The sequence below is a fragment of the Sapajus apella genome, unplaced genomic scaffold, assembly GCF_009761245.1.
Source record: "Sapajus apella isolate SASKATOON/1434 unplaced genomic scaffold, GSC_monkey_1.0 scaffold22, whole genome shotgun sequence".
Lineage (NCBI taxonomy): Eukaryota > Metazoa > Chordata > Mammalia > Primates > Cebidae > Sapajus > Sapajus apella.
In genome coordinates, this window is record NW_022436962.1 from 7,317,868 (window position 1) to 7,331,213 (window position 13,346).

At 46.4% G+C, this 13,346-nt stretch overlaps 1 protein-coding gene across 8 annotated transcripts in view; it reads left to right on the top strand.

Annotated features, from left to right (window-relative positions):
• ATP2B4 (ATPase plasma membrane Ca2+ transporting 4) overlaps positions 1 to 13,346 on the top strand; it is a 114,942-nt gene that overhangs the window by 97,620 nt on the left and 3,976 nt on the right. For 4 of the 8 annotated variants that reach the window (XM_032288817.1, XM_032288814.1, XM_032288816.1 and 1 more), the window contains 4 exons: positions 460 to 673; positions 1,397 to 1,608; positions 2,756 to 2,863; positions 6,197 to 6,373. In XM_032288817.1, coding sequence (XP_032144708.1) covers positions 460 to 673; positions 1,397 to 1,608; positions 2,756 to 2,863; positions 6,197 to 6,373 — 711 coding nt within the window. Of the gene's footprint in view, positions 1 to 459; positions 674 to 1,396; positions 1,609 to 2,755; positions 2,864 to 6,196; positions 6,374 to 10,749; positions 10,925 to 13,346 lie in introns of all 8 variants that reach the window. The other 4 variants (XM_032288820.1, XM_032288818.1, XM_032288819.1 and 1 more) reach the window with 2 other exon arrangements.

Genomic DNA, 13,346 nt, shown 5'->3' on the forward strand with positions numbered 1-13,346 from the left:
TGAAGGCGGTGTTGGTGGGCTGAGACGGGAGGGACGAGGCAGGAGCTAAGGAACACGGGGTGGAGGGTACAGTGTGTTTACTGAAGAGTAAGGACAGGGCTTCCCCATGACATTGGGACAGGAGTTAGCTCTACTAAGTCCACTGTCTTCATCTGCTTTTGTGGAATGATGGTAACTTCCGGGCCTTAGCTTAGCACTTATGTGTCAGCTGCTGTGATAAGCATTTATATACACTACCTGTATTCTTCAAAAATGACCTTGCAAAGTAGATAGTATTATCCCCATTTTATGGGTGGGGAACTTAGGGCTCAAGGAAGTTAAGTAACTTTCTCACAGTCACTCAGCTTGGAAGTGGCCAGATTCCAAGTCTAGGTGGGTTGTGGGAGCTGGACCTTCAAAAGGGCAAAGGTGGTCTGGTTTCTGAGGAAAGCTGAAAAGACTGGTGCTTCTTCCCACTAGGATTCCCCATTGAAAGCGGTGCAGATGCTGTGGGTGAATCTAATCATGGACACATTTGCTTCGCTGGCCCTGGCCACGGAGCCCCCTACGGAATCCCTGTTGAAGCGGCGCCCCTACGGCCGAAATAAGCCTCTGATCTCACGCACTATGATGAAGAACATCTTGGGCCATGCGTTCTATCAGCTCATTGTCATCTTTATCCTTGTCTTTGCAGGTGAGCCACTTTGGGGTGGGGCAGCAGCTGGGGTGCTGGTTGGAGGTGGGGGCAGAGAATGGCCTCAGGAAAGAAGGTAGCCTGAGAGCAAGCGGAGCACAGACCAGGAGTGAGTGTAGCTTCACCTCCCAGTGCTTTCTGTATTCCCGCTACACGGCGCATTATGCTACTGTATGTACTCAAGAATTTCACAAGGGAGGCTTTATTACTTCTTTTTTTATAGATGCAAAAAATTAAGCTCAGGTCCCATAATGAATACATAGTTGCACTAAAATTCAAACCTAGGATTTCCTGACTCCAGTGCACATAGTCTTATTACCATGCTGCACTGCATGAAAGCAAGTATCGATGCAGCAAGCTGAGAAAGAAGGTAAAATAAGTCGAGACCAGGGCTAACATTGAAAATATTTAATAACTAGTAAAACAAAAAATTAGCCAGGCATGGCGATACATGCCTGTAGTCCCAGCTATTCGGGAGGCTGAGGTGGAAGGATCATTTGAGCAGGAAGGTCCAGGCTACAGTGAGCCACGATCAGGTCACTGCACATCAGCTTGGGCAACAGAGTGAGCCCCTATGTCAAAAAAATAAATAACTAGTATAGCTCAGATATTGATCAATTGGAATGGACACCAGGCATAAGGAAGCAATATAGCTGTTCCGACACATTCTGACTCTTAGTTCAGACCACACTCACCATCCAATGCTTCTCCTCTCCCCACTAGGTGAGAAATTCTTTGATATTGATAGTGGGAGGAAGGCACCTCTACATTCACCACCCACCCAGCACTATACAATTGTTTTCAACACCTTCGTGCTGATGCAGCTCTTCAATGAAATCAACTCCCGAAAGATCCATGGAGAGAAGAACGTCTTTTCAGGCATCTACCGCAACGTCATCTTCTGCAGTGTAGTCTTGGGCACGTTCATCTGCCAGGTGAGATTCTATCTGCAGTTGAGGCAGGAGATCTGGGATGATACAGGGCAGAAGCTGGGAGCTGGGATTCCCTAAATACCTAGGAAAAGGAATGAGGGAATTATGGGGACTGGGGCTGTAGGTTGAATACTTTGGGATTCCCAATTTACTTTCTTTTGCATATTGCTCTAGAATTGGAGCCCAGTGTGTCAGGAGCTCCAGTGCAGGGCAGCATGTTGACTGCAAATAAAATAATACTTGTAAAATCCTTTCATTATCTTTCTAAACACACAGAAATTTCACAAAGTGACCAAAAGAAGTGCCGTTCTCTTCTAGCCCTTCTATGGCTCCTGTCAGCCTGTATGAAATGTGCATGCACACCTAGTATAGACTCTCTCCCTGTCCCTGCCCCTGCCCCTTTGTTTTGAAGGGCTTATGATAAAAAGTGTTGTGCAACTCAGAGAAAGAGAAGTAATGGGAGGGTGTACATATATTACATAGTCAGCCCAGCTTGCACTCCTCCAGTACGAGACTATGAGCTAACCATGTAACAAAAGCGCTCCTGTCCCATCCCTCAGCCAGGTACCTCTCTTATGTTTCCCCATCTTCAATTCCTTTTTTTTTTTTTTTCCAATTTAATTTTAAAAATAGAGATGGGGTCTCACTCTGTTGTCCAGGCTGGTCTTAAACTCCTAGCCTCAAGCAATCCTCTGCCTCCCAAAATGCTATTATGCCTGGCCTTTTTTTCTTTTTTTGAGACAGATTTTCTCTGTGTGTGTGTCACCCAGGCTGGAGTGCAGCCTCAATCTCCCAGGTTCAAGCAATCCCCCCACCTCATCCTCAGTTCCTGTCTCCATCACTCTACCTTCTTGTCACTAACTGGTTTTAGTCACAAGAAGCCTCCAGCTCCCCTAACTCCTCCAGATCATCTGTTACTCATAGTCATAGTAACTCTGACTGTCTCCCCGCCAGAGTGCTCTATAAAGGCTGTTTGTGTCTGTCTCCCCTTAGAAATTTCCTCTTTTCCCCTCCCTTACAAGCAAATCAGAACTTGCACCCAAGGATCCTGAGGCAGGGGGATGATGTGGCTTTGGGGGCCTTGACTAGAGGGCCAGAGCTGCCTGTTAGTCACTTCCTTGATGGTGGGCTGCCCCTTTCTCTATTCTAGATTTTCATCGTGGAATTTGGGGGTAAACCCTTCAGTTGTACAAGGCTCAGCCTGTCCCAGTGGTTGTGGTGTCTCTTCATTGGAATTGGAGAACTTCTGTGGGGCCAGGTAAGTACCAACACACCCTCCTGATGCATTCTCACAGCCTGCAGACCTCCCCTCCTATACGTGAGATGGAACAAGCAGCTGTGACGACACCCGCTCCCAGCACCCCATCTTCATCTTCTCCTCTTTCCTCCCACCCCCACTCAAGTTTTTAAGTTCTTGCCATCTCATAGGACCTCAGGGTGGAATGACCTCAGAGGTTTCAGAATTCCTCTCTAACCATGCTTGGAGTTAAAAGTCCCTCAGCTTCTCTGAGACAGGAATTAAACTTTTCAATGGCATTTTGCTACCAAAATAAATAAATAAATAAATAAGGGTCTTAGAAGTAGAAGAGTTTATAAGACAGATGTCTTTATTCTCATGAAGCAGAAACCTGGCTGTGGGCTGCTGGGCTGACCTAATTCAGGGCTCCCAGCCTCTTCTGTTTCTTGCCATGGCTTTATCTGGGTGGAATGCTTAATACTTACCTGATATATATTCAGATTTACAAAGTCTCTAGGGTGTGGCCTATGTTTCAGAGCATGGATTCTGAGAATGGTTGTCTGGGTTTGAATCCAGCTCTCCTTTATTTTTTTTTTCTTCTGTCACCAAGGCTGGAGTGCAGTGGTGTGATCTCAGGTCACTTGCAACCTCTGCCTCCTGGTTCAAGCAATTCTCCTGCCTCAGCCTCCCAAGTAGCTGGGATTACAGGCACCCACCACCAAAACTGGCTAATTTTTGTATTTTTAGTAGAGATGGGGTTTCACCTTGTTGACTAGGTGGGTCTTGAACTCCTGACCTCAGGTGATCCACCCACCTCAGCCTTCCAAAGTGCTGGGATTACTCAGCCCTCTTCTTTTTTTTTTTCTTTTTTTTTGAGATGGAGTCTCGCTCTGTCACCCAGGCTGGAGTACAGTGGCGTGACCCAGTTCACTGCAACCTCTGCCTCCTGGGTTCAAGTGATTCTCTTGCCTTAGCCTCTCGAGTAGCTGGGACTACAGATGAGTGCCACCGAGCTGGCTAATTTTTTTGTATTTTTAGTAGAGCTGAGGTTTCACAGTGTTAACCAGGATAATCTCGATCTCCTGACTTTGTGATCCGCCCACCTCGCTCTCCCAAAGTGCTAGGATTACAGGCATGAGCCACTACACCTGGCCTTAGCTCTCCTTTTTATAAGCTGAATAATCTTGGGCAAATTACTTAACCACTCTGTGTCCCAGTGACTTCAATTTACGAAAACAAGGTCATTGTTAATTAGTGAATCAGTTACGATACAGAAAAGACTTGGAATAATGTCTAATACCTTGTAAGTACTCAATCAGTGTTAGCTTTTAAGGTTATAACAGGCTGGGCACAGGGGTTCATGCCTGTAATCCCAGCACTTTGGGAGGCCGAGGCAGGTGGATCACTTGAGGTTGGGAGTTCGAGACCAGCCTGGCCAACATGGAGAAACCCGTCTCTACTAAAAATACAAAAATTAGCCAGATATGGTGGCACATGCTTGTAATCCCAGCTACCTGGTAGGCCGAGGCAGGAGAATTGCTTGAACCTGGGAGATGGAGGTTGCAGTGAGCTGAGATTGTGCAGCCTGGGCAACAAGAGCGAAACTCCGTCTCAAAAGAAAATATGTTATGATAGTATCATCGAGTCTAATAGTCTCACTTTTTCCTTAATACCATGTTACAAACCTCCCTCATCCTCAGCTCTGGCCTTGGCTATACCTCTCTTTACAGACCCCAGGTCTCTGCAGATAATCCCTTAGTGCACAGCCACCCAGGTAATGGACACTTTGCCCTAAATGCCCTCGAAGAGCCCTTTCTGGAGCTCCTGGCCTTCTCCCCTAAACCTACTAGTTATTTATTTCACACCTAGATGCCTCCCTCATTAATTTATTTTTCTTCGTTTTTTTTTCTTTGAGAGATGGGGGTCTCGGGCCAGGTGCAGTGACTCACACCTGTAATCCCAGCACTTTGGGAGGCCAAGGCAGGCAGGTCACCTGACGTCAGGAGTTTGAGACCAGCCTGTCTAACATGGTGAAACCCCATCTCTACTAAAAATACAAAAAAAATTAACCAGGTATGGTGGCACGTGCCTGTAATCCCAGCTCCTTGGGAGGCTGAGGCAGGAGAATTGCTTAAACCTGGTAGGCAGAGGTTGCAGCGAACCGAGATCGCACCACTGCACTCCAGCCTGGGTGACAAGAGCGAGAATTTTGTCTCAAAAAAAAAAAAAAGAAAAAAAAGATGGGTGGTCTCACTATGTCATGCAGGCTGATCTTGAACTCCTAGGTTCAAGCAGTCCTCCTACCTCAGCCTTCCAAAGTGCTGGGATCACAGGTATGAGCCACTGCACTCAGCCCTCCCTAATTAATGTCTATCAAATTCCCTCCAACCTGTTCTATTTGCTGAAGTGTTTTTACCAGTGGGTGCCTAAAGCAGTTTTATGCTTTGGTAAAGCTTGGTTGTGTCACCTGTTGTTTGAAACTCTTCTGGCCCTTGCCTCACATGTGGCCATGTGGCCTTGATGCCAGACAACAGCCTTCCTTCTGTATCACAGCAGCTCTTTCCCACATTCAGAGTCAGAGCTTTGGCATTGTTCTCGTTTCAAAACACGTGGCTCCATATCAGACTGCCCATACAGTCCCTCTTCCCCATGTGAGCCCTGGCTGCTTCTCATCTTGTCTGGAAAGAACTGACTGACAGCTGCTGAGCTCACCAGGAGATTTACTTTGAATTTCAAGCCCAACGTGTTGCTCCTTGTCTTCTGATAATACTCATGTGTCCCTTCTTCTATGGCCTGCCCCATCCACTTCCTCACCTCAAGCCCAAGAAAACTTTTGGTATCCTTTCACGAGAGTTTGTAACACAGAAACTATATTGCATGTGGCAACTAAGAAAGGGTTCATTCATTTCCAATACCCTTCTCAACCCCTTGCCCATACATATGCAGTATGATCATCTTCTCCCCAGACTGTTTTCCCCCAGGTCCTGGTCTCTGTGCCTTCCTATTGTGTACCATGCAGTATGGTTCTGTTAACCTTAAAAGACAGATCACAAAATGGAAAAGAAGCAGTGAGACAAAAAGAGGAAAATGGAGTATATGACCAGGCAGATGGCTGGTTGATTACTAGAATATAAGGTCTGTTTTTTGTGTGTCCATAAATACAGAAAACCTTCCTACGAGCCTGACCGCTTGTGGGCACCTGGAGAATGCTTGCCTGGATCGATTGGTGCTTCTGTCCACTGCTCTTCCAGTGGGAAGGGTATAACCTGCCCAAGGGCCTGGCCCTTGAAGGTTGACTGACAGCAGTTCTCACTGTGATTCTGGTGTCTCCCTCTTCACTGCACTTGTTTTCAGATCATCTCTGCAATACCTACCCGATCCCTGAAGTTCCTGAAGGAGGCTGGGCATGGCACCACCAAAGAGGAGATCACCAAGGATGCCGAGGGGCTGGATGAGATTGACCATGCCGAGATGGAGCTGCGCCGAGGCCAGATCCTCTGGTTCCGGGGCCTGAACCGTATCCAGACTCAGGTACTCTGATAGTGGTCTGTCCTTCCCTTGGGGGAAGAAGCTTCCCATCTTGGAAGGTGGTGGGAGGTGGCCAGCATCTCTTCCCTTCCAAAGGCTCACTACTAATGGGCAGCCCTAGCTCCCCAGCTTCAGGACAAATGGACAAAGAGATCTGTGTGGGGTCCTTTGAGAGCAGAGGAATCAAATGACCTAGACCATGGGACACTATTAGCATAGTCCTTTAGCTCTGGGCTGACTCTAAGCCCTCCCCGCTACCCTCTGTCAAATGGGCAAGCTTCAGCATAAGGTTTCTTGCAAGCACTAGACCTGACCCCAGGGTGAGAAATGTGCAGTGTTTCCCTACCCTTCAGAAGAAAGGAGTTAGTATCTCTATGCTGACATCCCCAGCATTCACTTAATGTAACCTCCTTACACTGCCATTATGGGAATAGATACCATCCGGAGGGGTCTTTGTAAAAGAAGGTCACCTTGTTATATCTCCCCCACTCAAAGTGTAAGGCCATAGTGGGGAATCTGATGGTTTCATGTATAAAAATGACAATAGTCTCTTGATGTCTGAGCATCTTTTTCAGGATTCAGACTTGCTTCCTGACAAGGAGGAAGCAATAATTTCTTCAAGTCTCTTCCCTTCTTGCAATTTCTGAAATGGGATAGAAGCCGCCCTGCTGCTCTCAAGTCCCCTGCCTATAGCCCCACAATGACTTTTTTTTTCCACTTTCCATGCATCAATTGTAACTACCTTCTCCTGGGTAAATGGGCTGGTCTAGGCATTGATAATTCTGTCTTCCCTTGCTCTCACCCCACTTGCCTTTATTGCTTTCATCCTAAGATTTTCTATCTCAAAAAACTGTAAATTCCAAGATCTCAAGGGTGGTCTCCAGAGAAGAGGTGTATTTCTCTCTGCTGATTGGCTGGAGATCTTCAAAATAAGTTTCATTGTCTAAAACTGGCCTTGCAAATGTTTTAGAAGGTTGCCCAGTCGGCCAGGCGCAGTGGCTCATGCCTATAATCCCAGCACTTTGGGAGGCCAAGGCGGGCCGATCACCTGAGGTCAGGAGTTTGAGACCAGCCTCACCAACATGGAGAAACCCCATCTCTACCTAAAAAAAATACAAAATTAGCCGGGCGTGGTTGCGCATGCCTATAATCCCAGCTACTCAGGAAGCTGAGGCAGGAGAATCGCTTGAACCTGGGAGGCAGAGGTTGCGGTGAGCCGAGATCACGCCATTGCACTCCAGCCTGGGCAACAAGAGTGAAACTCCATCTGAAAAACAGAAAAAGTTCAGCCCCACCAGTCAGCCCCACCTCCTTAGTGTATTGGAGAGATAAATGAAGTGAATATTCTAAACTACATACCTGGGAGGAACTTACCTCCTACGGGCATGACAACAGATAGAAAACTGGAAAAGAAGATGGGCACAGTGGCTCACACCTGTAATCCCAGCACTCTGGGAGACTGAGGCAGGTGGGTCACGAGGTCAGGAGTTTGAGACCAGCCTGGCCAACATGGTGAAACTCCATCTATACTAAACATACAAAAATTAGTTGGGCATGGTGGTGTGCACCTGTAATCCCAGCTACTCGGGAGCCTGAGGCAGGAGAATCGTTTGAACCCAGCAGGTGGAGGCTGCAGTGAGCTAAGATCGAGCCATTGCACTACAGGCTGGGCTACATAGTGAGACTCTGTCTCAGAAACAAGCAAAAAAATTAAAAAATTAAAAAATTTAAAAAACACAAAAAACAGAAAAGTGGAAAAGAAGGGCTAGGTAGGGAAACACTCGGGTTCCTTTTTCCTCTCTTGAGTTCCTCCCAGAAAGAAAAATTCCAGAAGGACCTGAGCAAAGTGCCTCGTGGCATCCAGAGTCCTCATGCCCACTCCCTACCCACCCCACCCTCTAGGCTGCTGAATCCAATTACCCACAAAACCTGGCGCCTTTGGCTCCCATCTCTAAAGCCCCCAGTGTTTTCCTTTGGGTCTGCTCTTTCCAAAATAACCTGTCTTTTCTTTGCTTTGCTTCAGGATCAACTGCCTCTTCTACTACATGATTTCTTTTCTCCTAGCCAAGATGTCCTCAGTCCAGTGCCTTCTTGCGCCTTTCCAGTCTTCTGTCCTAGGAGGCTAAGATGCATGGGTCTTCCTTCCCCTTCATGACCAATTTCCATTCCCTTGACAGTGTACCTCTCTATAAGGTTTATTTGGTTTCACTGCCTACATAGCTTTAGATATACTACCTTTCCCCATTGTTGGAACATGAGGCAGTTGGGCCAGATGGCATTAAAACCTACAGTGAGGCATGTTCAAGATGCTGCAATAACCAAATTCACGGCATCCCACGATGCCCCTGACTCCGGAATCTGATGAGGCTGATAATGCTAATGTGCATCCTGGATCCCTGAGATCCGCTCCCAGCATCAGTCCTTCAGCCTCAGCTGGGTTCGCCCCCTGCCATCTCCAAGTTGATCTTTGCTGTCATTCTTATCACAGTGCTTGGGTGTGGGAGGTGTTGCCCAGCTGTTTTCTAGTCCTGATTGGGATTTCCCCTTTTCCTTGTTCTGGGTTGTTCTTCTAGTCTCCTTTTCCCTTTGGTTTTTGGGGAGCTGAGAGCATCAGAAAGACGAAGTTTAGGAAACTTAGACTAGAATTGTGGAGGTTGGAACCTTGTAACTCCAATACGCACTGAAGAAGGTGTCTCCACAGTCCCTCTGTCCATGGAGATGGAACCCCCCCACCCACCCCAAGTGTAAGCCCTCTCCTCCTGCGGGTTCAGACTCCTCAGTCCTGGAGAACTGAAACTGAATAATGTGAGGAAGGGGTGGTGTTGCAGCTCAAACTGTGATCTGGATCCAGAAACTAGCCCTAAACAGCTCATGGCTTCTCAGGAAGCTTTATAAAAGAAATGTCTCACTCACATTCTGCCTGCTTTCCCATCTTCCCTCCCGGGAAAAGGAAGTCCAGTTAATAAAATCAGCACCTTTCCTACATTCCTAGTAGATCAACCCTTGGCATTAAGCAGATAGATATTTCTAAAATTATTCTACCAGATTCATGAAGGCTAAAAGGAATTTCTTTTGATTTTGTCCTTGTTATTTAGGGGTCAGGGATAAGGATGGTAGAGTTGATTGAGGCCCTAGATCAGGACCATTGTCGGAAAATGAATGGCATGGCCAGGTGTGGTGGCTGACGCCTGTAATCCCAGCACTTTGGGAGGCCGAGGTGAGCGGATCATGAGGTCAGAAGTTCGAGACCACCCTGGCCAGCATGGTGAAACCCCATCTCTACTAACAATACAAAAACTAGCTGGGTATGCTGTCACGCACCTGTAGCCCCAGCTACTCAGAAGGCCGAGGCAGAATTGCTTCAGCCCGGCAGGTGGAGGTTGCAGTGAGCCGAGATCGAGCCACTGCACTCCAGCCTGGGTGATAGATCGGGACTCCTTCAAAAAAAAAAAAAAAAAAAAAAGAAAGAAAGAAAAGAAAATCAACGGCGTTAATTGCCTCTGTCTCTGTGGAACAGAGCACTGAAAACCAGAGACTACTTGTGTAAGCCACCACCAACAAAAACCTCTTCCTTTCCCTCCCTCAGTCTAATTGCTGAGCTACTGTCAGCATTTCCGCCAGACATTTCAGAATCTCTAATGCACTAATGCATTTAGCAGCATTCTCTATAATGGGCTTGGCCACTGGGTTCTTGAGCTCCATTCTTAGGGACCCTGTCTACTTCAGCCCAGGGAAGGAATTGATACCCAGGGAAGATACCCAGAGGAGGATGAGCCCAGCAACACTTGGCCCAGGCGCCCTTCCATCATGGCTACCTGTATATTGGCTACTACACAGCCCCTGTCTTTTCTTTAAACACATGAGTTATTTTCCTGGAAAATCTGCAAAAAAGTAGGTAGTCAGTTTAATTGATTTAGAGGTTCCTGAGACTTTTCAGTAATATGTAATTTGCCTTCAGAATCTTTAAGTTGTTTGCCTTATTTTTAACAATACAGGTAAAAACAACTAATAAGCTGCCAATGTCTGTCTAGCTTGTAAGGAGTGATGGAGAGGGAAAAGTCCCTTTAAATTTTAAATAGTCTTGGCCCCCTGTACACCTCAGATGCCCACTGTGAATTCAAAGGGAAGAGAAAGCTAGATTATGGATGGGCTTGGGACTCCACGGCAAATTGTTCCCTAATTGAAGTGTGATATGCAGTAACGTTTTTCCCCTTCTCACCATTGCTGTGCGGGAGGGAAGCTCTCTCTTGCTGTCTCCTGTTCCCTTTTCCCATCTGCTTCCATCCCTGCTTCCCCAGCCTTCCATGACCCTCCCTTCCTCTTTCTTCACCTCTCTCTGACTGTGGAGCAAAGCTGTCTCACTCTCTGATTCTTTGCAGATCGACGTAATTAACACATTCCAGACGGGAGCCTCTTTTAAGGGAGTCCTAAGGCGACAGAACATGGGTCAACACCTTGATGTAAAACTTGTTCCTAGTTCATCCTATGTAGCAGTTGAACCAGTCAAATCCCCCACCACTTCTGTTCCTGCTGTTTCATCTCCTCCTATGGGCAGTGAGTGATAGTCTATTATGATGCATGATTTGCTAAAATGACCACAAGAGAGCACGTGGCATCCACTTTAACCAACCGTGGTTATCTTTTCCTTTTGGTTTTTCCCTTTGATCTTTTGGCTTAAGGGAAGAAAAGACAAAAATCCCACTCCAAAACCAGCCTGTATGCCCTTGTATTTTATTTTTTTAATGTAGAAAATCTATTAAACCTTAACTCTTTAAAGACAATAATTCTGTTTTCTGATTGTTCCTCTGCATTGCTTGTTTCTTCCTTGAGTTTTGTTTTATTTTGCTTTGCCTTTTTGTCTGTTTGTTGCTTTGCTGGAATATGTTGTTGCTCCTCTCCTCTCCTCCTTCTCCTTTGAGTCCGAACTCTACCTCCTAAGCTTAGATGTGAGGATAGGCCTAATGAAAACCCAGACACTTTCTTTACGTGGGGGCAAAGTTTGGGACCTTTTGAAGAAAGGTAGGAAGGCAGCTAATATGCCTATGGGTGTGTTTTGACTAATGGACCTGTCATAATTGAGCCAATATGAAACTTGGCCAAAATAATAGTCCATTTGGCTACCACTGTATTGTTAACTGGCAATTTTAGCATACCAAGTTGTAGCTATAGGTGAAGAAAAGAAGGTAGTTCAGTTCAAATGTATATGGTTGAACATCCACATTATTTTGCTTTCCAGGGACTCTGGTTTAAAAATCAATTAATTCACCGGGCGTGGTGGCCCGTGCCTGTAGTCCCAGCTACTGAGGAGGCTGAGTTGGAAGGATCGCTTGAGCCCAGGAGTTCTGGGCTGTAGTGCGCTATGCCAATCAGGTGTCCACACTAAGTTCGGCATCAATATGGTAGCCTCCCGGGAGCGGGGGACCACCAGTTTGCCTAAGGAGGGGTGAACCAGCCAAGGTCGGAAACGGAGCAGGTCAAAACTCCCATGCTGATCAGTAGTGGGATCATGCCTGTGAATAGCTACTGCACTCCAGCCTGGGCAACATAGCGAGACCCCATCTCTTAAAATAAATTAAAAAATTTTTAAAAATTGATTAATTGATATCAAGGTAGGAGAAATATACAAAAGAGTCAACATAATGTTTTTTTCTTCATTTACTAAACTTTTTTGGGGAGTTTCTGAAGAGGATCCCTTTTATTCTGCCTCTCCTTTCCTCTAGTTTGATTGTTTCGCCAACAGCAAGCTCTTATTTTGCATATAAAGTTTTAGGAACCCCTTTCTCAGCAAGACTTTCAATTGCAATGTTATCAGTCCACAACCTAAGATCTGGTGTTCCCATTGGTAGATTCTTGGATTCTTGCTAATGCTTATGCCCTCCTATTCCTGCTTATTTTCCCGTCCCCAAACGGGACTCACGGAGGAGAGAAAAAGTAGCTAGTTCTCTGCTGATAATGTGGGAAGAAGCTTATCTGTGTTGAATATAATGTGGGTTTCAAAATCTGAGTGTTCAGTCTGTTCCTTCCTCCCCATTCCCAGCCTCATCCCCCATCTCTGGGAAGGGGCTGAAGAAAGAACAGTGGCCTTGTCTGTGGTTCACATGATCGTGGACTGTGTGGGTTGACCAGACTTAGATTTGTTTTGTCTTTTTAGCCGAACTGTTCTGATGTGAGGAACGGGGGTGGGGCTTGATAGAGATGCATACGATTTCTTTAGGTCAAAAAACAGGCAAGAACGAACTAAGTAAGCCTTGCCCTGCAAACATCCAGGAACCTCTCACACCAGTCCTTTCATACTTAATTCCTTTTTTCCTTAAAGTTCTGTCATCCCCTTCTAACTCGCTTCTGTTCTGTTTTAATTATCCCTTTCTGGTAGGAAATATTAGTTGCAGATGTCCTGATGGTTTGATGGTGGAAGGAGAGACTAAACAGAAGACTGAGCCCATTGGGATCTTGTAGAGGACCTGGTAGAGGGTATGCTCCAAACCCTCAAAGGCTAGAAGATCAGAGGAGAGACAGGCCACACCTGCTCTTTCTCCAGCTGTACCTTTTTAGTTGGAGCTCCTAGAAGTTGTAGCCATACCTTTTAAAACCCTCTTTCCCATTCCAGAGCTCCAAATAAATTCAACTGTTTGTCCTACCTTCATTAGATAGATCTCTAAGATTTCCCTGCATAGGGAGGCCCTAATCTTCTTCTCCTGGTTTCTGAAAAGAGCAGAAAACAGAATATTCTGGCTGAGGAAATGGAGTCTTCACCTGCCCACTCGTTGAGCTGCAGAGAGTAGCCCTTAGCACTCATACCCAGTCTACTGAGTCACGAAAAGAGTTGTCCTTCAACCAGCCACTTCCACCTGTAGGCCAGGGCCCCAGAAGAGACATTTCCCCAAGGTTTTGAGAAATGATGACCAGGGAGGGAAGGGTTAACTGGCTGTGTGGTGAGTGCACAAAACTTTCCCTGCACCTGCTTCACTAGCCCTGA